The sequence below is a fragment of the Zootoca vivipara genome, chromosome Z2, assembly GCF_965207765.1.
Source record: "Zootoca vivipara chromosome Z2, rZooViv2.hap1.1, whole genome shotgun sequence".
Taxonomy (NCBI): Eukaryota; Metazoa; Chordata; class Lepidosauria; order Squamata; family Lacertidae; genus Zootoca; species Zootoca vivipara.
This window is the reverse complement of record NC_142585.1, coordinates 42,870,124-42,897,113: the sequence shown is the minus strand read 5'-3', so window position 1 is coordinate 42,897,113 and position 26,990 is coordinate 42,870,124. Positions and strand designations below refer to the sequence as shown.

General features: G+C 43.8%; 1 protein-coding gene across 1 annotated transcript in view; it reads right to left on the bottom strand.

Moving 5' to 3' along the window:
- Positions 1 to 26,990, bottom strand: part of PAPPA (pappalysin 1) — a 247,108-nt gene that overhangs the window by 207,926 nt on the left and 12,192 nt on the right. Inside the window, exon 2 of the mRNA XM_060270600.2 lies at positions 5,550 to 6,621. Within this exon, the coding sequence (XP_060126583.1) occupies positions 5,550 to 6,621 (1,072 nt within the window). The remainder of the gene's footprint in view (positions 1 to 5,549; positions 6,622 to 26,990) is intronic.

Sequence of the window (26,990 nt, the reverse complement as noted above, 5' to 3'; positions counted from 1 at the left end):
ATTTGATAAATTGGATGAAAAGGCAAAGGCCCTGGAAGTGAAAGTGGTAAAATTGGAAAAGACAGTGGAATCGGTGGAATGTATAAAGGAGGGCCAACTGGTTTTGGCTGGGGCAGTAGGGGGCTTGGCACAGACAAAATGAGTTGGAACAACAGAACCTACTTTTGCAACTATGATTAAATGTAAACACAGTTCGAATAAGGGGGTGACCAGAGAGTGAGAAGGAACAAGGCCCTGCAAACTATGTGAGTGGGATATTGGCAGAATGGATGGGGGCAAAGGAGGGAATGGACGAATTGATTGAGAATGTTTATCGAGTTTGAACTCGAGCTTCGAGAGAGAAAAGACAGCCACCATATATACTCCTGACTTTTATAACAAGGAAAATTAAGGATGTGGTAATGCAAAAAAAAGCTTTGAGGAGGGTCTGGTGGCTGAGGATAGAAAGTTGATATTTTCAAAGAAATTCCATTTAAACTGGGAGATAAAAGGAGGAAGTACCAAAACCTGGCACCAATATTGTGAATTCTTTGAAAGAAATTATGAATGAGGTTTTAAAAACAGGGGAAGTTCCAGAAACATGGAAAGAGGCCTATATAACTTTGATACCAAAACAGGATTTGGATGTGACATTGGTAAAAAAAAAAAAAAGGTCAATTTCATTATTAAACAATGATTATAAACTGTTTGCATTTGTCTTGGCCAACATATTGAAATTTTTTTTGAAAAGATTTTATTCATCATGACCAATCTGGATTTCTTCCAGGTAGACAAATTAAAGCTAATATTAGAAATGTATTGAATATTATAGAATACCTGGAATTGAGAAATGAGAAAAAAAGTAGCATTAATGTTTATAGATGCAGAGAAAGCATTTGACAACGTGTCTTGGAGCTTCATGAGGAAGGTGATGGATGAGATGAGGTTTGGAGCAAATTTTAATAGGTGAATACAAGCTGTTTATTCAGAACAAAATGCAAAAATAATTGTAAATCAGGTAATAATGGACAAATGTAGTATTCAAAAAGGAACAAGACAAGCATGTCCATTGTCACCGCTGTTGTTCGTTCTTGTACTGGAGGTTTTGACAAGAAGGATAAGAGCAGACAGAGAAGTAGTAGGAATTAATGTAAAGAAAAGTGAGCATAAATTGAAAGCATTTGCGGATGATTTGGTAATAACTGTGGAAGATCCAAAAAACTCTCTCTCAAATGTAATGAATATAATACAAGAGTGTGGTCAAGTAGCAGGATTTAAATTAAATAAAAGTAAAAGTAAATTGTTATTAAAAAATCTTAAAGAATTGGAAAGGAAAGAAATAACAGAGATGGTAGGGATAGAAGTATATAAAAAAGTAAAATATCTAGGAGTATGGATAACAACAAAAAATATAAACATTTTTAAAGACAATTATGGAAAAACTTGGCATGAAATTAAAAGAAATTTGGAAACATGGAATAGGATGAACCTTTCCGTAATGGGAAGAATTGCAACTATAAAAAAATGTACTTCCAGGAATGTTATTTCTTTCCCAAACTATTCCAGTAATAATGGGCAATGCATGCTTCAAAGAATGGCAGAGAGAGATTTCAAAATTTGTCTGGAGTGGGAAAATGCCGAGAATAAAAAAATAAGATATTAACAGATGTGAAAGAAAGAGCACAAGATATAGGTCACAATATACAATTTGAGGATTGGATACAATTGTGGAAAATAAAATTGAAATTTACAGATTGCATATTGTTGAGAGAGACAAAAATGTACAAAAATGAAAAGACAGAATGTTGGAGATGTGAGGCAGAAGGTAAATTTTATCATATGTGGTAGGACTGCAAAAAGGTAAAATTGTACTGGGAAATGATATATAATAAATTGAAGAAAATGTTGAAAATAACATTTGTTAAACAACCGGAAGCTTTTCTGTTAGGTGTTTTAGGCCAAGATCTACCAAAAGAGAAGAGGACATTATTAATGTACGCTACAACAGTGGAGAGAATTTTGATAGCACAAAATTGGAAGACTGGAGAAATACTAACTAAAGAACAGTGGCAAGAAAAACTAATGAATTATGCAGAAATGGCAAAACTGACAGACAGACTTCGGGAAAAAGACAGCAGTGACTTTGAAAGAGAATGGGAACCATTTATAGTATATTTGCAGAAACAAAAGAGGACCATAGACTTGATGGCAGGATTTAAATAAACACTCACATCTTTATTAACAAAAATATGTAGAAGATGAAGAAATGTTATAGTATATTTTTTAGAAACGGAAATGTGAAATTGGGGGGAAATAAATCAGAAGTGGAAGTTGGGGGAAGCCCAGGAGGGGAGGGAAGAGGGAATGTAATATAAATGTTGTGGATATGTGATGTATGTAATAATTGAAAAAGAAAATTTAAGAAGAAGAAGAAGAAGAAGAAGAAGAAGAAGAAGAAGAAGAAGAAGAAGAAGAAGAAGAAGAAGAAGAAGAAGAAGAAGAAGAAGAAGAAGAAGAAGAAGAAGAAGAAGATCTTCCTGGCTCGGAATCAAAACAAAACAACAGAGGAACCTATCTTTAGCGTGAGAGCCACATTCCATATGGGCAACCTTGCAAGGGTCATGTCACAGTGGTCGGATGGGACTACTTCAGAGTAACAACTCTCCACCGCTCTGCATTTTATCTTTTTATTGGTGCTGCGTATTTACAGTGCTAAAGGTAGAGCTATTTACAGAGACACATCTTTTCAGCTTTCATCAGAACCTCCGAATGGCTTTTGGCGCGTCTTGCGCCAGCATAACAACTTGGGGAGCCCCATCCTCTTCCCCCGATGCTTTCTGCGAAGTTCCGGAGTTGGGGGGATGGGCCTGCCCCCCCCTCTTTCCTCCTTCCTGTCCCACCTGGGACGCTGGCTCTTCTACCCTGCCAGAGCCTTGGATCCCACTTCCTGTTTCCCCACTGGAGCTGGAGCTCTCCCTGCTCTCAGTCGTGCTCTGGGCTGGGCTGGAACTCAGGAGGGGAGGGGCTTCGCGATACCCCTTGCCCCTCACAGGTCACATACCAGGGGTGGGCAGGACAATGAATGTAAATTACAGTATCACTTTGTACAGTAGCCTAACTTCTCTCCAGACAAGCAAGAGGCATTATTAGAGTTTGAGGACACATTCCAGCCAGGCAGAAACACTCAAGGAGGGTGGAAAGCTGGGGCAGTGAGGTGGGTGGTCTAGGGGAGAGTTTCCAAAGACCAGATAGAGAAGCCTGTGGGGCTGCAATTCAGTCCCCAGGTTGGCGTTTCCTCATACAACGTAAACAATTGCCGACTTGAGAAGTGGGGTGGAAATGCCACTTACCTATCAAAGAGGAGGTAGAAGGCCACACTGAGGAAATCAGAACCCATTAAACTTGCATGTTACAGTTTGATTCAGTATACAATTTGCCCAAATTTTATCATGCCAACTGTAGGGTGCATGCAAGCCCTTCTCCTTCTCTTTTTTTCTTTTCATTTTGCAGGTCTACTACAATCGGGAATGGGCATTTCTATCAATTTCAGTTTCTTTCCCCCACTCCATCCTGAAGTTGAAGGGGAAAAAAGGAACTGCAGTCCTCCAGAGGTTGACAGACTCCGACTCCTATCACCAGTGACAATTAGTCATGCTGGGTGGGTCTCATGGGACCCTGGACTTCCAACAATATCTGGATACCAGTTACTGGAAACCACAGGAGGGAAGAGTTCCCTTTTGCTTGGATTTTGCTGAGGGCCATCTTAAGCATATCTGGCGCCGTGGCACAAAGATCCCTCCGGCGACCCCGCCGCCCCATTTCCCAGCGCGGCTGTCTGGTGGGTGCAGCGCCGCTGCCGCAGGTGCAGCAGCGCGGCACCCCCCTGGCGCCCTGCGCCACCCAGCCTTGTCGTAGGGCCGGCCCTGATCCTGCTTGCAGGATGCTGGACTTGATGGGCTATTTGCTCTAATCGAGCAGGCTCTTCTGTTTTTTTTTTTTTTTTGGTTGTTGTTAATTGCATGGTGTACATGGAAAATGAGGTGGCAGAGGAAAGATGGGTTGCTCCATCACTGCTTTGGGTCCAACACAAAAGCCAACCAGGGAACAAATTCTCCCCCTTTTCTGTCCTCAGCAAAAGAAAGGCAGCAGACAGTTGGAAGATGAATGGAGAGCCCCCGTTGTCCATCCCCTTCCAGCCCTCCGCAGGCCAGTAAAACATTTTGCAGGCTAGTAACTTCTCTGAAGACTTTATTTACAAGGCTGTGCTAAAGCTCACATCGGCTAATAAATACATGTGTACTTCCAACTGACAGTTATTGCTAAAGACAAAGCCTTGCAAAGAAAACAAACAGCCTTTCCATATTCATCTCCTCATACAAATCTCTCTCTTCACATGACTCTTCCGAGCGATTGTTCCTGAGCAACAGAAAGCTCATCAAAGCTTTTGTATGGCTTATGTTTTAACATTCTGTTTGAGTTTACAGCTGGCATAAAACACTCATAAAAAGTTACACATCCCCTCGCCCTGGGGAGCGATTCTGTTCTGTCCACAAAGAAGATAATATTCATTGAATACCTCTAGCCGAGGCACAAGGGTGTGCATGAGAGAGCAGGTGAAATAAAACAGCGCCAAGTGACTCTTAACTCAAGGATGAAGATATTTTTCAAAATCCTGCTGGTTCTAAATCTAGGCAGCAAAACCATCATGTTTTCTTGATTAAGCACCCATCTCAATTAGAGGCCTCCCCTGCAAATAAGTGGCTTTCCAGCCAGCTGTATCAGAAAAAGGTGAGACGGTGAGGCCCACCCCACAACCTCAGCTGGGACTCATTACCGAATGATTCCTCCCTTCCCCAACCTGCCTCTGCCAGCAGCACATCCACTGGGTTAAGAGAGGCAAGACAGAGAGGACCACACCATTGGTTGAGCTGGGAGTGGCTGCCACTTGACTGCTCCCATCCCAGAACCACCTCTGGCAGTGTCCACCATGGCCCCCGTCAAAAAGAACTACTTCTTGAGCAGCTGACCCCACTTACACAATTCATACAAAATCCCACACAAATACAGAGAAATAAATTTATATACATGTCCTCAAGCAAAACCTACAATTCACCCTCAGTTTTTAAACTCATTATAAACCCAGACTTGCCTCAACCAAACCTCCTTAGATCTGTGCCCCCACCTCCAAGCCCTTGCTAATTTGTGCCAATATACATCTCCTCCACTCTAAGGGCCCCATCGTGGGCACATGAAGATGTCAGGTTTGTACACCAATTCCCAAGAAACTTTAAGGAAGTTTTCAAGTGTGTGCAAAACGGCCCTCTGAGCTGCTCAAGTCAACCCAAACCAACTAAACCGACTGATAACGAGGGCTAGGGCCACAAAATTCATTTCCTCATGCATTCTAAAACTGGATTCGTTATGAGGCAGTTTAAAAGAGAATCATTAAATCAATATGAATTGTTGTGGGCATGGGAAGAGGTGTTGGGGTAGGGGGGAATATGAATGAGGGGAACATAGGCAGGCCTGGTATGATTAGAAGGACCTTATATGCTCAGCAGTGTGCCTACCTGTGAGGAGAGTCTGGATCAAAGCATGTCTTGGTGACATCAGTTATCTCTGGGTTACAGCAATCCCCACCATCAAAGCTGTACCTCTCATAGTTACAATCCATGTCGCACACACCATTCTGCTTCTTCTTGTTGAATGATGAGTGCCGCACGTGCCGGCAGTCCCCTCCATCGTACCCAGTTAAGGTATGGTTGCACTCGGGGTCACAACTGTCATCTCCAATCTTGCTAATTTCACAGTTGGCCAGGATCAGACGATGCCGGAGGGAGGAGTTCTTTACTTCCAGCACCTCCAGTTCCCATGTGATGTTGTAAGGGATGAAGGCATCGTTTAGTTGCTGGTGTTGAAATTCTATCTGTTCACGGCTAACAGTTGGGTTCCGATGGTGGTCATCATAGATATTCACCACTCGGTAGCGGACTACCTTTTTGTGACGGAAGTTTGGGAGCTTGTTGTAGCTGGCAATGACCTCTTTGTTGTCACACACAGTTTGCCCACATAGAGGAGGGTCAAGGCTTGTATCCAGCAGGTAGCCAGGGTGGGAAGTGAATTCAATCTGAGGAAGACTAGGGCTGTCTTTCATCGGAGACCAGATGCTTTTCACATTCAGTAAAGTCTCCTGAAAAACTAGCTGAGGTAGAGAAGCATCTGCTTCATGAGTCACCATGGCCATGTCAGACAGAATCTCCTTCTGACACCGGGCTGTTCTCCAAAGGCTGAAATGTTCTACGTAGCCTCGGTAATTCTGATTCAGGGCATTCCCGCCAAGCATGAGAACTTTGCATTTCAAGGTCAAAGGGCTAAAGATGTTCCCTACCTGCTCCCCACTAGTGGCCACTTGGGCACCATTCACATAGAGCTTCATCAGGCGTCCATCGTAAGTGACAGCTAGGTGAACCCATTGGTTTGCGAGGTAGCTACGATGATCTGTGATTGTGGTAACCTTCCGGGCACGATCCGTCTTCAAGGAAAAGAAAAAGCGGGGTTCTCTATTCCCCTGGTCACTGACGGTGTTAATCCCCAGGACCCATCCTCGGTCACGGGTGGTGTAAGAACATTTGTCATATAGTCCTAAGTGCCCCCCACAAAAAGAGAGAGAGAGGAGAGAGAGAGATAAACAGAAGTAAATATGAGTGATGACAGCACAAAATTTACAAAATTTACATCAATTTACAAAAGACAGCAATTTTCACAATAAACCAGTTGGCATGAAGACAAGGAGCACTGAACCCTTTTGTGAACACGTGACCATAAATGGGAGAAATCATTTCAATATTACAGCAAAAGGTCAAGAACTTCTAGAGGCATATGACGTAAATGGGACACCCAATTCTTTGTCTAGGGGCCAGAAATCCTTTGCAATTGCTTAGTAGTGAAATTACAGTAAGAAATCTCATTAACTTCACTTGAACTGTAAGCTTGACGTTACTAGTTTGGACCAAATCCTCACAAAACACATGCATTTGTTAATTCTTAGCACCCACACAAAGTTAAAATCCCCTGAGTTCACCAGGGGGGGGGTGTTGGGCATTGAAGGAACAGTCCATGGTTGCTAAACCTTTTTTAAAAAAGGCTGTACCATAGAAGTATGCTTATCTAAGTTGCTTTAAAGATGAAACCACATTGCATCAGAAGTAATCAGATAGGAAAAGAAAGAAAATCTGGGGTTTCTTTTCACAATAAACCCTGCTAGCTGGTGCAGTACTACTTTGGAAGGAATTGGGGTAAATGTCTTACAGAGGGCACACCAACTCATGGTAGATGGAATTTCTGCACCAATCCACCCAAATCTCAAAACCATATTAGGCAAACTCATGGAGGATAAAACTCTTAGTGGCCTTCTAGTTATAATAGTCATTGTTGTTGTTGTTTAGTCATTTAGTCGTGTCCGACTCTTCGTGACCCCATGGACCAGAGCACGCCAGGCACTCCTGTCTTCCACTGCCTCCCGCAGTTTGGTCAGTTATTACCTCTAATATCAGAAGCAGCATGTCACTGAATACCAGCTACAGAGCAACCAAATGCAAGAGAGAAGGGCCTGTGGTTCAGAGGCTAGGGCATGTCAAAGGTCCTAGTTTCAATCCCTAGCATCCCCAGATAAGACTGCGATATGCTCCTTGCCCGAAATCCAGGAAAGTCTCTGCCAGTCAGTGTAGGCAATACTAAGCTAGTTGAACCAATGGTGTGACTCAGTATAAGAGGGGTTCCTAAATTCCTAGTGTACAAATGAATGAGAGGGAAGTGGATGCAATTGTTGGCTCCAGATAATGTCTGGCAAGCAAATCCAAAATATCAATGCACGCATCTTCTAGAAAGCCATAAGACATGGATATTAGGGTTGTCATATGTCCAGAATTTCCTGGACATAGCCGGAATATGGCTGTCAAAAGGAGTGTCCTGGCGGAAATTGCTTAAATGCCTGGATTTTTCACTTTTTGAAATATGGCAACCCTATGGATATTCTATGCAGATCCATGTGCATAGATACAAACTGACAGCACACAGCTTACCCTTCATTCTCCCCACCAGACAGACAGGTTCTCTGCTTCAAAAGGCAGTGTAAGGTAGACTAGTGCCACATTTACAAATTAATGGCTAGGACTCTTGGCAGCTATAAGCCATTATGACTGTATCTAACCTCCAGAATCAGAGTCAATGTCCTTCTGAAAAACAGTTGCTTGGGGAACAAAAGCAAAGAAAGGGTGATTGCATTCAGGTCCTGCTGCAGGCTTCTCATAGGAGAAGACCACTGTGAGAACAGGATCCTGGATTAGACGGGTCTTTTGGATTAATCCTGCAGGGTTCTTCTTAAACTGGCTCATACTCTCCTTTTCCCACCCCGCTCCCACCCCCATCAAAGCCCTCACCTCTGCACCCCATCCTTCCCTTAACTGAAGCCCAGTGCCCCTTTGTGTTCTCAACATAATCACTCAATCCCTCTCTATCAACAATTGTGGACTCGGAGACCATCAGCTGAGCAAAGGTTATCAGAAGAGTAATTCCTTCCCCTGCCCCCGCCCCATTCCCAGACCAGCTCTGTGAAGTGTTATTTTTTGCTAGGAGCTCTTTCTTGTCCCTTCCCCTCTTGCCTTTGCAAGAGAAGGTGCCAGCTAGGTAGTGTGCTTATTCCTCTGTCAAGTGCATACACTTTAACAAACAACAAAGCTAAATCACATCTCGAGACCAGATTGGAGCTGAACACTGTGACTGCTGATCATCAGAATGGTGCAAGGAGGGGAGGGGAGACAAATGAGCGGCTTTGTCCTGGTATCTGAATTAAAGCTAAGGCTTGTATGCAATGCTGGTCCTATTCAAAGTACTGTAGTAGATCATGGGTAGGCAACTAAGGCCCGTGGGCTGGATCAGGCCCAATTGCCTTCTGGATCCGGCCTGCGGATGGTCCGGGAATCACCGTGTGGATTGCCAGTGTGCACGTTCTTTCCCTCTCCCTCACACGGAGGCGGCAGCGGCAGCACCTCCTGCCTCCCTCCCTCCAGGCTTCTCCCCACCCTGCCTAGAGGAGGAAGGGGGCTGGGTTTTGTTGGTGCCAGCACAGCAGCGCTCGAGCAGCCACCATTTTAAGCAGCCCCTCTCTGGAGCCCATTCGCAGACTGCTCATTGTTCCTCCTCCTCCGCCGCCACTGCCAGCCCCTGCCACTCGCAAGACACAGGTAAGCAGCAACCAGGGCTTGTGGCGCTCTTGCATCATCCCCCCCCCTTCAAAATATAGTCCAGCCCCCCATAAGGTCCAAGGGACAGTGGACCGGCCCCCTGCTGAAAAAGTTTGCTGACCCCTGGGGTAGACTCTTTGGAGTGCTACTTATTTACTTTTAAAAAATACATACATGCATATATTCTAAAATGTTATCCAATCCACTGTATCCGACTCAGAGTACACCCACTGCAAATGATGAACATGGCTAACTTAGTTCCATTAATTTTAATGGATCTACTCTGAGTAGTTGGATACAGCCCACTGAAATTCTTGTTATGATATTCTTGTAAAGAAGCTGGTAAAATGCAGGCTAGACAATGCTACCATTCAGTGGATTTGTAATTGGCTGACTGACCGAACCTAAAGGGTGTTCATCAATGGCTCCTCTTCATCCTGGAGAGTAGTGACTAGTGGGGTGCCACAGGGTTCTGTCTTGGGCCCAGTCTTATTCAACATCTTTATCAATGGCTTGGATGATAGGCTTGAGGGCATCCTGAGCAAGTTTGCAGATGACACCAAATTGGGAGGGGTGGCTAATACCCCAGAGGACAGAATCACACTTCAGAATGACCTTAACAGATTAGACAACTGGGCCAAAGCAAACAAGAAACGTAAAGTTCTACACTTGGGCAAAAAAATAAAAAATAAATGAAAGGCGCAAATACAGGATGGGAGACACCTGGCTTGAGAGCAGTACATGTGAAAAGGATCCAGGAGTCTTGGTAGATCACAAACTTGACATGAGTCAGCAGTGTGATGCAGCAGCTAAAAAAGCCAATGCAATTCTGGGGTGCATCAATAAGAGTATAGCATCTAGATGAAGGGAAGCAATAGTACCATTGTATTCTGCTCTGGTCAGACCACACCTGGAGTACTGTGTCCAGTTCTGGGCACCACAGTTCAAGAAGGATACTGACAAGCTGGAACGTGTCCAGAAGAGGGCAACCAAAATGGTCAAAGGCCTGGAAACAATGCCTTATGAGGAATAGCTTAGGGAGTTGGATATGTTTAGCCTGGAGAAGAGAAGGTTAAGGGGTGATATGATAGCCATGTTCAAATATACATAAGGATGTCATATAGAGGAGGGAGGAAAGTTGTTTTCTGCTGCTCCAGAAAAGCAGACACGGAGCAATGGATTCAAACTATAAGAAAGAAGATTCCACCTCAACATTAGGCATAGCTGCCAAGTTATCCCTTTTTTAAAGGGATTTTCCCTTATGCTGAATAGGCTTCCTCGCAAGAAAAGGGAAAACTTGGCAGCTATGCATTAGGAAGAACTTCCTGACAGTAAGAGCTGTTGGGCAGTGGAATTTGCTACCAAGGAGTGTGGTGGAGTCTCCTTCTTTGGAGGTCTTTAAGCAGAGGCTTGACAGGCATATGTCAAGAATGCTTTGATGGTGTTTCCTGCTTGGCAGGGGGTTGGACAGGATGGCCCTTGTGGTCTCTTCCAACTCTATGATTCTATGATTCTATGAAATTGATGGGCTGTATCCCATTTAGTCCTACTCAGAGTAGATCATTGACACTGATGTTGCTAACTTAGGTGCACTCATTTAAATTGTTATACTCTGAGTTGAACTTGGCGGTATACAACCCATTAATTTCAATATAGTTGAATTAATTTTGACTCAGAGCAGACTACTTTAAATGAATGGCCCTACATTAGTCATGTACATTACTTTCTGTGGGTCTCCTCTGAGTAGAACTGACATTGAATATTACCATAGTGCAAATTTACCTTAATAGGCAATTTCCCCAAACTTATTAAACATTTTTATGTTGTTTTTATGTTGATATGTTGTTGTTTTAATGTGTATGCACACTTTAATCTAGCATATGCATTTTTGTACACATTGCTTGGCTGGAAAACTGCACTGCAAAATTCAGAGCAGTGGAAATTTCAAAGGCTGGCTGCATTGTGGTTCATGTGTTGTTCCAGAAAGTATGAATGGGGTAGGTTTGCCTCTGCATGTGAACTGAATTGAATTTCTCTTCCACCAGCTTCACAACTTGTAGATCCTTTGGATTATGTTCGAGAAGAATTTAGTGGTTTTCACACATGAAAACAAAGACCATCATAGCCAATCACAAATGAACAACCACACCCTTGGCCAACCCCAATCTCTCTCACCACCAAAAGAACACAAGCAAATAAAGGATAACCTACACAAACAAAGCTGACATCAAGCCCTACACATATTAAGCAAAACAGAAACATGGTCACCTGATCCCACCCCCATCCACCCTCCCACCCCTATCTACCTCGTTTTCCCTCTTTCTTCTTGGTGTCCTAACAAATTTGCAAAAATGATACATGTAAAAATATGAGAGACACTGCACACACCTTTGTAATTCAAGAAATCTTTAATAAAAAATACTTTTTAAAAAAAAACCCCGTGGAGGCTCCTAGGCAATTGAAATCTCTCTCACACACCCCCTCACTAATTATCTCTAAAACGTTTTTGTAATTTTCTTTCAAGATCAAATCAATATTATTTTGGCCTGTTGTTGCAGGGCCCCTAAAAGATGTGGGGCCCATAGGATGGTATCTGCTCTGCCTATTTGGTAATCTAGCACTGGATGTGGCCACTGTACTCCATGCTCTGTTAACTGACAAAATGGATTGTTGAAATGTGCTTGATGCGGGACTGCTCTTGAAGACAACTCAGAAACTTCAGTTGATCCAAGATGCAACGGCCCTGGGGTTCCATTCTGTTCTCATATAGCCCATTTTTTAAAAAGCTGCACTGGTTGTTAGTTTGTTTCTGGACCCATTTCAAGGTGCTGATGTTAGTGTTTAAAGCCCTAAACAACTCAGGCCCTAAATATCCGAAAGACTGCCTCCTTTTGTACCAACCCTCTTAGGTGCAGAGATTGGCAGAGGGGGCCCTCTTCATAGTTCCTCCACCCTCAAAGGCTCAGGGTGGTGGTGGCCCGGGAGATAAGAATGCTAACAAATGGATGTTGACAAGCTGGAATGTGTGCAGAGGAAGGTAACTAGGATGATCAAGGGTCTAGAAGTCAAGTCTTATGAGGAACAGTTGAAGGAGCTAGGTATGTTTAGCCTGCAAAAGAGAAGGCTGAGAGGAGAAATAGCTATCTTCAAATACTGTATCTAAAAGGCTACCACACGGAAGATAGAGCAAGCTTGCTTTCTCCTGCTCTGGAAGGTAGGACTCAAACCAATGGCTTCAAGTTACAAGAAAGGAGATTCCAACTAAACATCAAGAAGAACTTTCTGACAGTGGAACAGTCTCCCTCAGGAGGTTGTGGTCACTCCTTCCTTGGAGGTTTTTAAGCAGAGCTTGTATGGCCATCTGTCATGGATGCTTTAGCTGAGGTTCCTGCATTGCAAGGGCTTGGACAAGATGACCCTTGGGTCCCTTCCAACTCTAAGATTCTATGATTCTATGAGAGGGCATTATCTGGGGCCAGAGGCGTAATGTGGGCAGAGCTGGGTGGGTGGGTGTATTGCTCCAGGCACAGTTTGGGGGAGGCATTTCTCACGATGCAAGCTGCTGCGTCCTTCTCACACTGCCCTTCAGCTGGGAAAGGATGCCAAAGGGCAGGGCGTGCATGCCCTGTTTTATCCTTCTCATGCTGCCCTCTAGTTGGAGGGTGGCTTGAGAAGGACACAACAGGCACATGTGGCCTGCCAGCCCCTCACTGCTTTTGCAAATCTCACAAAGCAGTGCTGGGCTTGCTGGGCACTGTGAATGCACCCTTCAAAGCAGTTGGCCAGCCAGGCTCCCCAGTGCATGCCAGGCAGGCAGCGCGGTGTGGCCCCACTTTACTGCAGTGGGTGGGGGTTTTCATCCAGGTTTTCATATAGAAGCTCTCCTAGCCTTGCCTTGAGATGCCAGGGAATTAAATTTGGGACTTTCTGCATGCAAGGCAAATCCTCTGCTGCTGAGCTACAGCCCCTCTGCTCCTCTTTCACACTCTACGAAGCCACTTTTCACCTTCCATTTAATTGCTTCCCCTGTGCTTATTTAAGCTCCTGAGCCTCAAGAGGCCCTTCATTAGGCACTGTGACAGCAGCTGCACCCCAACATGCTTCTTGGTGCACTGGCTGAGCAGCAGCAGTCTTGGCTGCTGAAGAGGTGGACTGGAGCCACCTTAAAGAAGCAGAAATTCTGGAAACTGGTCCAAGGAGCAGCAGCGTAGCATGGGTTGCCGGAACCCAGGATGTGGCAAGTGTTGCATGCACCCCCCTGGTGGACTGGACAGCTAGGGTAGGGGCGAATGCCAGCGGTGTGTACACGGAGCTCATGTGGTGGGTGAACAGAGCCCGCCTTCAACAAGCTCTCTGCCCGTTGCCTCCATCCACCTGACCACTAAACCAACCTGTCTGCTGCCATGCCTCAGCTGCCAGAGCTCTGTGCCTGTCATGGGGGCACCTGATTGCCCTCCCTAAAAATGTGCACCCTGGGGCATGGCCCCCTGCACTACGCCTTTGCCAAGGAGAAATAGGTATTATTTCAGGGACTGAGGCCCCACTCCCAGGTTGTGTCTTCTTTCCTTATTTTCTGATCAAACATGTTATTTACACGCAAAGGCTCTGATTCATTATTGCATTTTTTTGTTAGCACCCACAAGTGGAAGGAGGCACATAATGTGACTTGAGAGGCATGATGCAAAAAGCATTTATTGGGGTGGGGTGGGTGGGAATTAGCACAAACAGGTAAAGCTGCTCTTGAGGATTTATGAAACTGCCTGGTGGCCATTTATTGATCATATAAGCGATTCACACTGAAATTGTATCTCTTCCATCATAGGCCAGGAATTGAAGTCTAACCTATCCTTAGCTCTATTACGGCTGGAAAGTGACCCAAACTCAAGGATTAAACAAAGGGACTTAGTTTTTGTTGTTGTTAGCAGCAGTGCAACTGGCTGTTGTTTGTCACTGGGAAGCCAAATCAGAGCCTCTAATGGAGACCTGGTAACAGACTGAGAAAATAATACCTGAGACCAATGGAGGCTGGTGCTCATTGGGAATGGTGCGGCAGAAGATGATTGAGCGGCTGGTCACTGAACAACTCCAGACACATCTGGATGATGCGGACCATTTGGATACCTTCCAGTCAGGATTCCGGACCCACCATGGGACTGAAACTGCCTTGGTTGCACTGGTTGTTGATCTCTGGCAGGCTAGGGACTGAGGTGAAAACTGTTTCCTGGTTCTGCTGGATCTCTCAGTGACTTTTGATACCATTAACCATGGTATCATTCTGGACCATCTGGCGGGTTGGGAGCTGAGGGCACTGTTATGCAGCGGTTCCACACCTTACTCCTGGGCCATGTCCAGAAAGTGGTGTTGGGGGATGAGTGTTTAGACCCCTGGGCGCTCACTTGTCGGGTGCCTCAGGGTTCCGTCCTCTCCCCTCTGCTTCTAGGAGAGATCATCAGGGGGTTTGGACTGGGTGTTCACTAGTATGCGGATGATACCCAACTCCACCTCTCTTTTAAATCAGAACCAGCGAAGGCGGTGAAGATCTTATGTGAGTGTCTGGAGGCAGTTGGAGGGTGGAGGGTGGTCAATGGATTGAGGTTGAATCCTGAGAAGACCAGGTGCGCAGCGTGGAGGTATTTTGAACTCACAGCTGTCCATGGAGGTGCAAGTTAATTCTGTGTCCAGGGCGGCTGCCTGCCATCTCCATCTGGTATGCTAGCTGATATCATACCTGCCCATGCACTCTCTCATCAGACTGATACATGCTCTTGTTATCTCCCACTTGGACTATTGCAATGCACTTTGAAGGTGATTCGGAAACTATAACTAATACAGAATGTGGTAGCTAGACTGGTTATTGGGAGCAGCTGCCAGGATCATATAACAGTGGTCCTAAAGAATCTACACTGGCTCTCAGTACTTTTCTGAGCACAGTTCAAATTGTTGATGCTGACTTTTGAAGCCCTAAATGGCATCTCTACCCCCATTGTTCAGTCTGGACACTGAGATCCAACTCAGAGGGTATTCTGGTGGTTCCCTCACTGTGAGAAGTGAGGTTACAGGGGACCAGGAAGAGGGCCTTCTTGGCAGTGGCACCTTCCCTGTGGACTGCCCTCCCATCAGATGTCAAAGAAATAAAGAACTACACAACTTTTAGAAGACATCAGAAGGCAGTACTGTATAAGGAAGCTTTTAATGTTTGATGTTTTATTATGTTTTTATATGTGTTGGAAGCCACCCAGAGTGGATGGGGCAACCCAGCCAGATGGACAGGGTATAAATAATAAAGTTGTTGTTGCTGCTGCTGCTGCTGCTATTTCACCTTCAGGTGCAACCCTCAATTTAATAAAACTTTTCAGCAAGTTAAGGGTTTTGTTACTGTGCTAGGAGATCACCCTTTAAGAGTGAAGCAAAGGAGGGGTGATGATGGGAATACAAAGAGCGTTGTGGAGAGGCAAGATTAGTGGGGGGGCATTCTTGGGAAGAAAAAGTTAGAGTGGGGGATGGACTATCCCCATAACTTTGGAAAGTTGTCACTGCCCACTTTGCTGGAAAAATACAACCAAAGGTGACAGGACTTAGTTATGAAAGGGGAATTTAGGTCAACAATCAAAGCGGCAGTCAGAGGCCCATGAACAAGGAGTTAAAGGTTGGGGCTGTGTTCTTTCTCCTCACATGCTTTAATCGCTTAGTATCAAAGTCACGGCGGAACGCTTGAAAGCGCAAATATTCTACAGGAACCTATAGAAAGCTTTTATCTGTCCAGAGGAAAATAATTAAAAGAGACAGATTTGGGTTAAGTATTCCCATGTTCCATGCAATTGGATAAAGTCGAGGAGGATCCACCCAAACACTTTCCCAAGTTCGGTGGAGATTTCCTCGGATGACTTTGAACCCATTGTGGTTTGTTTGTGTGTGTGTGTGCATGTGTAATATATGTATGTGGTGTGTGTGTGTGTGTGTGTGTGTGTGTGTGTGTGTTATAACTTAGCCTCTCAATTTCCCTCCCTCCTTCCCAGTCCTATTCTTCCATGAGACCCTTAAATAATTCAAAATGTCAATGTAAACAAAGCAAAGATTCAACCTGCATAATTGCTAACACCAGTAAAGTGGCCTCAAGGGTCACACAGGGAAGCTTATGGCCTATGAGCAAAAGAGTTATTGCAATTGACAATGGCCCTAAATAACCTCCTCCAATAGAAAGTGTATTCAAGACCCACCTTTTCCACACACAAAAACCAGCAGCTCCATATAAGGCAGTTGTGAGTGGACTTTCCATGGTCACTTTGGAACTGGCACAGCATTAGGCAGGAGGCCAATACTACGTGGTGTTTGAGTTCCTCCATGGTAGGAGGAACCAAATACAATGATAGGTGAAGACAATTAATTCTAGCCTTGTGTCCACCTTCCTCTTCCTTAGTTCCTAAAGTGCAACACTGAGTCTAAGGAGGAGGAAGCTGGCAGGTAGGGCTGGCTGTAAGAAAAATTAGGCAGGTGTGGGTTTGCTGAGGGTGGTGGGGACACTTTTCAGAACATTCCTGACTCCCAAAGTTAAACTGACACTCTTCACTCGCCCTGTGGTCCAAAGCTTGCTTTTCTGGGTAATCAAATGTGTGGCATGGGCCAGAAAGTTGACTGTTTCCTGCTAAACTAAGTTTTTCAAGAAAGACAATAAAGGCTCATGCCTACTGGGACTTGGTGGGGCGGAAGGAAGGCTAATAGTAGGAGGAACCAGAGCAAATGACTGGCAGAGCTGGAGCCAATAATATGCAGAGAGAACTAATTCTTATTTTGTCCTCATCTTTCCCTCTGACAAGTTCTGCAAAATCAACACTGAGACTCAGGAGAAGGCCGACAGCCAGTCTCCACCCATAAATTGTATGCAAGTGAGTAGGCAGCTAGATGTTGGCTGGTTGAGGGCAAACTCAGCTAAAGAACCCCTGAAAAATGCCCATCCAACCATTGTTTAAAACCAACCAGTGAAGGAGAGTCCATGACCTTCTGATGTCCTACGTTTGAAGGTCGAACTGCTCTCACCTTCAACAGAAGTTGGGCAGGATTCACTCTGCCTTCCTTTTGGCACCTGTTAAAAATTGTACTGCCCAGGCAGTTGTTGATCTCTTATTGTGCATTTATGTTATTATTGCATTGTGTGTTTTATGTTGCACATGGGGATGGTGGAAAATTCAAAACAAAAAGTGGAAATTCCCTTCTTTTTTTGGTTATTCCTCCCATTTCCAGAATGGAAATCAATCCAGTGAATACTATTAGTACTCACTTTTGCTTTCACTTTGCTAATGTTAAGTAATTGATTGCAGCCCCCCTCCCCCCCTCCATGTGCATTGTGTTTCCTTTGCATTGCAATTATAGGATGGAATAGCATAATGACAATGTAATTTACATAACTTACGTATTTAATTACGTAAGTGACCTAAATTTGTTTCTCCTGCTCTGGAACGTAGGACCCAAATCAACAGATTCGAATTACAAGAAAGGAGATTCCAATTGAGCATTATGAAGAACTTTCTGACAGTAAGAGTTTCATTGTGGGTTTTTAAGATGATTAATTGTGATTCCTGCAGTGCAAGGGGTTCAACTAGATGACCCTTGGGGTCCCTTCCAATTCTACAATTCTGTGAATTGTTAAGGATAATTATTTAATTTCCTAAAATGGGAATGTTTACTTATGTTAACATGGATCCCCCCCCCCGCAGTAGCTCTCATGTGACTGTGAGTTACATGAGAGAGTCATTTCATTCTGTTGTGACTGTTATTCCAGTAACTGTTTTTAATTGCTCTCTGTTCCCCCCCCCTCTCTCTGTGTGTGTGTGAGTGTGTGAGAGAGAGAGAGAGAGAATGGATGCTGAGAGGCTTCTCTGGATACTGCTGAGGGCAGTGTGGTGGCAGTGTGGTCTGTCTGAAGTGAAACATACAGGGAAAGATCCCTAAACATTAATTGGAAGAAACCTGTGCAGGAGCTCTCTGTAAGGAACAGAGAAAATACTGCTGAGGTGAAAGTTAAAACCTTTTATAAGAAGCTGTAAGACCTGAGCGCATAGCTGCCAAGTTTTCCCTTTTCTCGCGAGGAAGCCTATTCAGCATAAGGGAAAATCCCTTTTAAAAAGGGATAACTTGGCAGCTATGCCTGAGCGAGGTAAAACTCTGGTGCAAGTCTCACCAGTTTTTATTTATAAGTCTAAGGAAGAAGATTTCCATCTACAATTCAAGTGAGAACATACCCATGTTTGAATGTAAATATATATTATTATCAGTTATATGTTTATGAAAGTAAAGTTCTTCTGAATACAAAGAGTCTGGACATTGTATAGTCTTTACAAAGAAGCTATCAATCACCTAGAAGAGTTACTTAGCTCCCTAGCTGTAAGCTACTCTGCTTCTTCGCATATCATCAAAATTTCTTTTGATATACATGACATGAATGAGATGAACATAGGGCAGAATGCAAAACAATTCTGTCGTGCATTCCTAATTGCACACCACCTTGCTTATATTTTCTTTGCAGTTTATAAATATTTAAATAAATATCATGTAATTTTGCAAGCTGAAGGTCACAGTTTCAGTCTCTCGTTAAAGACTCTCAGCAGGACTGGGGAAGACCCCTCTCTGACTCAACATAAGGCAGCTTTGAGTTTTCATAGGTATGCGCTGCAATCTTATGCAATGTAGCATGGAAAGGAAACCAGAGCAACTGAGCCGGGTGTACGCGGGAGTCGTAGCTGTGTTGCTATGGGACATGGCTGGTTTGGGCAAGGGTAATGAAAATGCAAACAATGTTTGGCATTAAAAGTGGCTTTTTCGGAACAATATTAGGGTAGCTCTGCAGGGTTTGGGTCTTTCCTTTTTCACAAATGTGCCATGCCACAAAATATCCCCCTCTTTTTTCTTGTATGATCTTCTGAGACAACAGAAGGACCAATGACAAATGAACACTAGGGTGATAAATGAAAACAATAGGCAGGGCCTCTATATACGCATAACAGGCTGGGCATGAGAACAGTGGGGTTGCCATATTTCATGAAGTGAAGATCTGATCAGCGGCTCAACAAAAGTTGTTGAGCTTTTTGTCCAAAAACATTTTGGGGGGAAGTCATAAAAAAATTGTCCACAACCGAGGCAGAGGGGCAGCTCTGGGCACTCTGTGGGCTCCGGCAGCTACAGTCCTACCACAGCTAATATTCCAAAGAAAGCCCGAGTTCTTTACAGCACAGTTTGGAAACCACAGCACTGAGGCAACGTGGAATGCCCCAGCTCAGTGTCCCCACCTCCCCCCTTAGGGTCTTGGTGGACTACTTTATGATTGTGTCCATTGTAGCAATTATGGTGCATTTTGCTGGATGGTTTGGGTTTTTTTTTTATTGAATCAAGGTTAAACTTCTTAATTCTAGCTGCCCATTAGGTAAGCTGTTAATTTTTGCCACTCCTTTCAAATGCAGGGGTTGGACTAGATGGCCCTTGGGGTCCCATCCAACTATGGAACTAGAAAAGCTGCATCTCTAGCAATGTTTCTGAACATTTTAAAAAGCATCTTTATCATGTCCCCAAAAGTGATTTAGTAGCTACTAGAAAAATTCCTTGATTGGAATTGTGGAGGAATTTGTTCGGTCCACATTTTTAAAGTGGATTTTTATTGAGTTTTTCAAAAATAACAATGTAACTGAACAAATGTAAAACAGTTAAGGAAGAATACGTCAAATCAGGAAATACATAGAGATCTGACTGTTGAAAGGCATGTGCTATTGCAGTTATTGGTTTGGGGTGAAAGAATTGTGCCAAAAAGAAAATTGGGTAACAGATGAGTACAAGTTTTTGTCTTTTGTGTTTGCATATATTAGTGATTGAAACCATATTGATACAAATTTGTCAGTTTTAATTTCACTCCAAATTTCTCTAAATCGCTGAGTCAGCTTTTTATCTTAAGCTAATTACCAGATCCTAGCATGCCATCCGTTTATGGAGAGATTTATGGGATCTTTCGAGTTTGAGGCTACTTTGAGCTTAGTAGCCAGCAACAGTTTTAGGACCAAATCTTTATGAAGTCACGTATCCCCTCTCTGAAGATACAGAAGAGTGCTAGAGTGGAGTCAGGTACCACAGAATGTTACATAATCTTGCTTACAGTAGCAAAAACTGCTCTCCAGAAATTAAAAGCTTTTTCACAGGATCACCATAAACGATACAGGGTGCCTTTCAGCTTCTCCAACACAAAGGAGAGATGGCAGAAATGCCACCTATGAAATAGTTTTAAATCTGCTTTGCGTATCTTCACAGAGGTGGACTCTAAGGCGTAGCTCAGTCCAAATAGCTTTCCATTCTGAATCTGTGAGCCTGGCACTAAGGCGTTTTTGTTGGCATCCATCTCTCTCAAGGGACAATGGAGTGCAACTCTTGGGGTGAAGTCAAACCAATGTATTAGCAGCACTGAAGTGACCTTCTTGGGGTATAAACCTGAGAAATGTGTATGGAGGTTCTGGGCTGCCCAGATGACAGACAGATCACAGGACTCCCCTATCAGAGTATTGTATATCTAAGTTCAGCCCACATTTTAAAGCCAACCTACCTAATTTGCTGGTCACAGACTTACATGCTAATTAGAACACATCTATCAATTGGATTACTCAAGTGCAATAAAGCTTTTATATTAAAAATGTGTATAAAATATGGGTCGTATCCAACCAAGTGCTACTGAAATTAATTGACATGACTAACTTAGATCCAATAGTTTCTGTGGGTCTACTCTGTGCAGAACTTAGTTGGATGCAACCCCATGTATTTAATGGGGGGGGGGAGACATACAAAGTATATTGTGTATACTGAAGGCATATGTTAGAGAAAAGTGTGTACAATTTAAATGTGAATTTTAAAACCATACAAAATTGCGTTGGAACAGATCTACGATTTAGTACATGTGAAACTAACCCCAAATAGAAATGGGCTGATTCATGTATCTCTAATACTTGGGGTGAGATATCTGGACAGTTATTCATGTTACACTGAACACAGGTACAAGTTGTCTCTACACACATACAAGTTTGAATGCATGCACAGCCGTTAGGAGGGTTCACACATTACATTAAATGAGTATACAATCTATGTACATAAATCACTGCTCACTAGTTCAGTTTCCTGTAATATTCAATGGGTGTATAGATTGTGAACACAACAGTTGAGCTACACAAATCAACAAGTGTTCCCTTGCACATGTGTAGAGACAGCTTGTGCCAGTGTTCAATGTAATATCTGAACAAGGCTTACATTTTATATGCGATTTCCTGCACAAGTGCACAGGTCAGATACTTCTGTACACAGATTTCATGTTACATTCAATGAGTGTACAAACACCCCGTGTCTTGGATTTCCAAATATTTTTAAAATGCTTGCTTTGATGGTGGGTTCTTGTCAGCTCCCCCCGCCCCACATGATGGAAGGGTAGATGCACAAGACAGGCCTTTAGACAGGCAGGTAGTCACAGTCTGCCAGACAGATTTCTACAAGCGGACAGACCCTCCAAGTGTCCCTATTTTCCAGGGACAGTCTTGGATTTGCAGATGCCATCCTGGTTTCTGATTTGATCCCAGAATGTCCCACTTTTCCTTATTATGCCCCTATTTTCATCAGAGAAATGTTAGAGAGTATGGAGTATGGGAGTATGCAACTCTCAAGCCAAGGAGATAAATAACTATATGATCTTTAGAATACATCTGAAGGCAGCCCTGTACAGGGAAGTTTTTAAAAAAATGTTTAATGTTTTACAGTATTAAGTTTTTATATATGTTGGAAGCTGCCCAGTGTGCATGTGTGTGTGTGTGTGTGTGTGTGATTGATTCATAATGAAATACTGTATACAGTTTCCATTCACTATAAATGGAAACTGTATACTACTTCATTATGAATCACCCTGTACAGTGGATACTCGGGTTGCGAACGTGATCCGTGCGGGAGGCACGTTCACAACCCGCAGCACCACATCTGCGCACACGCAGGTGGCAATTCGGTGCTTCTGCGCATCTGCAAAGCACGATTTAGCATTTCTGCACATGCGCAAGCGCCGAAACCCAGAAGTAACCCTTCTGGGTTCGCGCGGTGCGCAACCCGAAAAAACACAACCTGATGCGCCTGTAACCCGAGATATGACTGTATTATTATGGAATAGGGTGTCTCTGTTTTCATCTGAGAAATGTTGGGGGGGTATGGGTGCACTACTGGAAAAACCCTGTAAACCCACTGACTGAAAAACCCAGAGAAAGAGAAGGGCGGTAGTTTTCATTTTGTTAACCATCATCTATCCTCCTGGATTTCCCCTGTGGTACATGTTTGTAAACGGGAGGAGAGATAATAATCCCGGAGACTGCAATTTAGAACAGAGTTAGAAAGCAAGTTTAGAGCAAAAAACTTCACATGTGTGCTTCTCCTCACAGACACACAAAGGACTTACTGTATAACTTGTCCGTTGCTTGGTCTTTTTGTGTGTGGTGGGGGGGTATTTTTGTTTTTGTTTTACAAGCCCAATAGGAATATGATAGGTGAAGGTGGAAAAGCAAACAGGCCCATCTTGGAGAAGCGCTTCCAGCCGCTGAAAGCACAACACACCCAAATTAAATCATTCTCCACAGCAAACTGAGGTCCCGACCCGACTGACAAGGGCGCTCCTCCACACAACACTGATTTCCCCTGGCGATCCCCATAAATCTCGAGCCTACAGTATTTCAGTTTGCAGTTACGCCTGCACACGCATCAGGGAAGCGCCACTAACCTTTGTTCCATGGGTTCATCCCCCCCCCACTCCCTATAAATCCAGAGTAATTGAGAGCAGAGCTAGGCCCTTAGTGTGCATTATAGGATACTATAGATTGCCAAAAATATGTACATTTCAAGGCCCCACTTTATGTTGGGACATTTCAAGGCCAAAACATTCTCCTTGGGGCCTGTTCTCTCTTTCTCTCTCTGCCTGGATCTGACCCCACCCATGGTGAACTGCCTGAAAAACCCACCGAGAGCAGAAAAGCTTGACATTTTTTGCAAAGCACAGCAGTTGCTATCCTTGATATAACTGTTCTCCCCAAACAGGGGGTGAGTGGGTTGAGAATCTGGGGATACTGTACCAGATTGTGTCTCAATCAGTCTTTGGAATCTTGCCTTCTGTGCCACCAACATATTGGGGCCCCAGAAGATCAGGCAGACTAGGCCATAGAGATCCTAGGACTGTAGCTGCGGGACAAAAGAAGTCAGTTGGCACACAGCCTCAATATTTTGCATTGTCAGCTGATTCTACAAACCCATCGCCACAGACCCGGCCCTACAAAACTCTGGAGGCCAAGCCAGCTTGTTAGACTAATCTAAAAGTGGAAATGCTGATCACCTTTCTGCAAGCAAAGCTAGCCAAATGTCCTATTCTCGAGAGGATGCACTTCAGTTTGAAAGACTGTCTCATCGAAGTCCAGACGAAAGGTAGAGAAGCGTGTGAAGCAGGGACCTTGATGTTGCCCATCCACAGTTAGCATCTGGACAGTAGACTCAGAAGGCACACTGGTCACAGTCTTCCACACTGTGGTGTGATATCCTAGATTTCTAGTTCGATCTATTGTCATTATTCTAAAGTTGCCACTATACATATACATTAGCTTATGCAAATTTCATGCACATCGGTACCCTCTTTTTGTCCGTGATGCCTTTCCTCTTTGTTGGCAATGAGTAAAAAGCTCGGTAGAACATCCACACTGCATACGGAAGATTCCGGGTTCAATCCCTGGAATCTTCAGGTTGGGCTACGAAAGAGCTCTGGCCCGACAACCTGGAGAGCCACTGCCAATCAGTGTCATTGATACTGAGCTAGTTGGACCAATGGTTTGACTCAGTATAAAGTTACTTCCTGCTTTCCTGTGTTTCCCTATCATCTACATGTGTTCAGAGCAATGTTTGAACAGAGAACTCCAGAAAGGTTGAGCTGGAAAAACAGGCATTTCTAGGTGGAGAAGGATGTGAGATGTACACATCTCTGGCACTGAGGACCAGTGGCCTGCACACATGTACACACACACACACACACACACACACACACACACACACACACTGCTGGACTCAAACTCCCATCATCTATGACCATTGGGCATGTTGGCTGGGGTCGGTGGGATTTGGAGGGCACTATGTTGAGGAAGGCTGAGATAGAGCCGTGAAGGAGTTGGCTGAATCCTAAAGAACAACTTCAACAACTCACATGAACCCCCACCTCCCAACTCAGAATGGTGTTCAGAAATTAAGAGCTTACACCAAGGGGTGGCAGAGCATATGGTATTTTGCTCCTTCTCCCCTTCATGGTGAGCAAGTCTAAATTTAGAATTCCCTATCTATTTTATCATAATATAGATTAGAAGATATAGGAGAGGTTAAAAACAAATATGGTATTCATTGAAAACCAACAATCCAACTTCTATGGTGTTAGGTAAGTTTCAAGGTGAGTTCTCTTCTTTTGGCTGAGATAGATTTAAAGGGAGGTTTAGGCCACAGTTTAGTCCATTAGGTAGGGTTTATTTCATAACCTTTGTTATGCACCCATTGTTTTTTGATTGAGCTGAGGGGGCTTGTGGGATTCTGTAATAGTATTTTGTATATTGTGGATACTATCCCCTTGCTGTGTCCCTCTGCTATATCAGGATAAGGTTTTTGAAGGTGGTCAACGGCCTAGTGGCTGCTGCTTTTACTGCAGGGCTGTTGAAGAAGCTATGCAGTTGGTAGTGTGTTAGCCAGGGTATTTGAAGGTCCCCTATCTGCACTTTCTAAATCAATACATGAAACGAAACACATCCATCATTTGAAATTCACCCTTCTCTGAATTTTGCAATTAATGTGTACAAAAATACATGTACTAAAAGTGTGCATATAGATTAGTGAAAACAACACAGACAAGTGCATTATATTAGGCAAAATTCTTTTGGAAATATGTGTATATTTGGCAAGACCGCATACTGTATAAAAATTTGTGTAATAGAATTTCTCACTAAAATTTAGCTGGTGAATCTTCAGGAGGATCACAAACTGATGTGGAACTGTAGAGAACTGAACTTTACAACTGTAAGAAAGAGAAATATAAATTGACAGATTTTCCCTTCCCTTCTTTCCAGATGTTCCACCATGACAACTGGGGCTGATGGGAGTTTGAGTACAACATCTGGAAGTCTACTGCTTCTCCAGCTGTGCAACAGCAGGTAAGTTCTCAGCACTGAGAAGTGAAACACATGAATTGTTGCTTCAAGACAACCAACCAGTCAAAAGCCCTGCCTCCCCTCTGCAAAGAGCTCATCTTAACTCCTCTGGAGTCTAGGATAGTGGCTACACTCACATAGTAAAAGGTGGATTGAACTGCACAGAGATGATGGTTATCGTGTCCTCTCTATTTGCTTGTCAAGCTAAATCAAACAGATGGAAATTCTGCCTATCAGGACAGATATGTCAGGAGGGAATCAAGGACACACAAACAGTAAGTAAAGGAAGGAAGGGAGATAAGGGTAGGAGTGAATGAATCAAAAAGTTACACACTTACATCATACAGCTGAGCAAAGTGTCTTGAATAAATATCCTTATTTTTAACACTGGATGGGAAATAATTTATTTTGGAATAAGCAAACACTGTTTTTTAAAATATATATTATTTTGGATAGCAGAAGTGTAGGTCAACCAGATCTTTATCAGTCTGCATCTGTTTTGGAATTGTTTTTGGACGTTTTAATCTGAATCTGTATTGGAATTGTTTTTAGATGTTTTAATTATTTTCTCACTTGCATGTTCGACACCCTGGGCTCCTTTGGGAGGAAGGGTGGGAAATACATTAAACAACAGCAGAACTCATCTCACACCTCACACCAAAGTCTCTGGTTAGATAAAGCAGACTTAGGAAACGTTGAAGTTCCAGGGTTCAAATATTGCCATATCCACCCATGAGTGCACAGGGTGGTTATGAGCCAAATCGCTAGCTCACACAACCTCAGCTTTCCCATCCTGTGGAATGAGCACATTTCCAACTTAGATCACAGGCACCTTTTATTATTTCAGAGAGAATTAAGGCTGTTTGCCTTCCACAACGAAAAGTCTGTTGCACTGGGTTGGAAAGTTGCAGGGACTTTTTGTTTCAAGAATCAAATGTGCTAGATGAGGGAGTAGGAAACTTTTTTAGTTAGAGGGACATATTCCCTTCTGGGCAAATGTCCGGGGGCCACAAGCCAGCAGTGGGTGGAACCTGAGGCATGAGTCTGTGCAGCAATTAATGTCAAGTTTCCCTTTGTATTGTAGACTAGTTTCTACACACACTCGGCCATTTCTCTTTATTCTCAATCCGGGCAAGCAAGAGGCATGATCACATTTGGAGAACACATTCTAGCCAGGCAAAAGCTCTCCAGGAGGGGACAAAGCTCGGCCAGTTGAATGTGTGTGGCCTGGGAGGGGTATAGCCTGGAGAGAGGGAGAATAGCAAGGGAGGAGGTGTGGTCTGAAGGAAATCCAAAGAGCCAGGCAGAGGGGTCTGGAGGCTGCATGTGGCCCCAGACCTGAGGTTCCCCATCCTTGTGCTACATCATTGAATCTAAACCTTACAACCTACTTCAGTTCTTTGTCTACATGTGAACATCAAGTGTGAAAGATGGGAACAGATGGATGCCCAAAGGTGATATGAATTGATGCTCCATGCTGTCTTGACATTTTTCTGCACTGCCCCATAATTCTGTCCTTATTTTCACCAATGTTGCCATCCCTTGTCCAGATTGT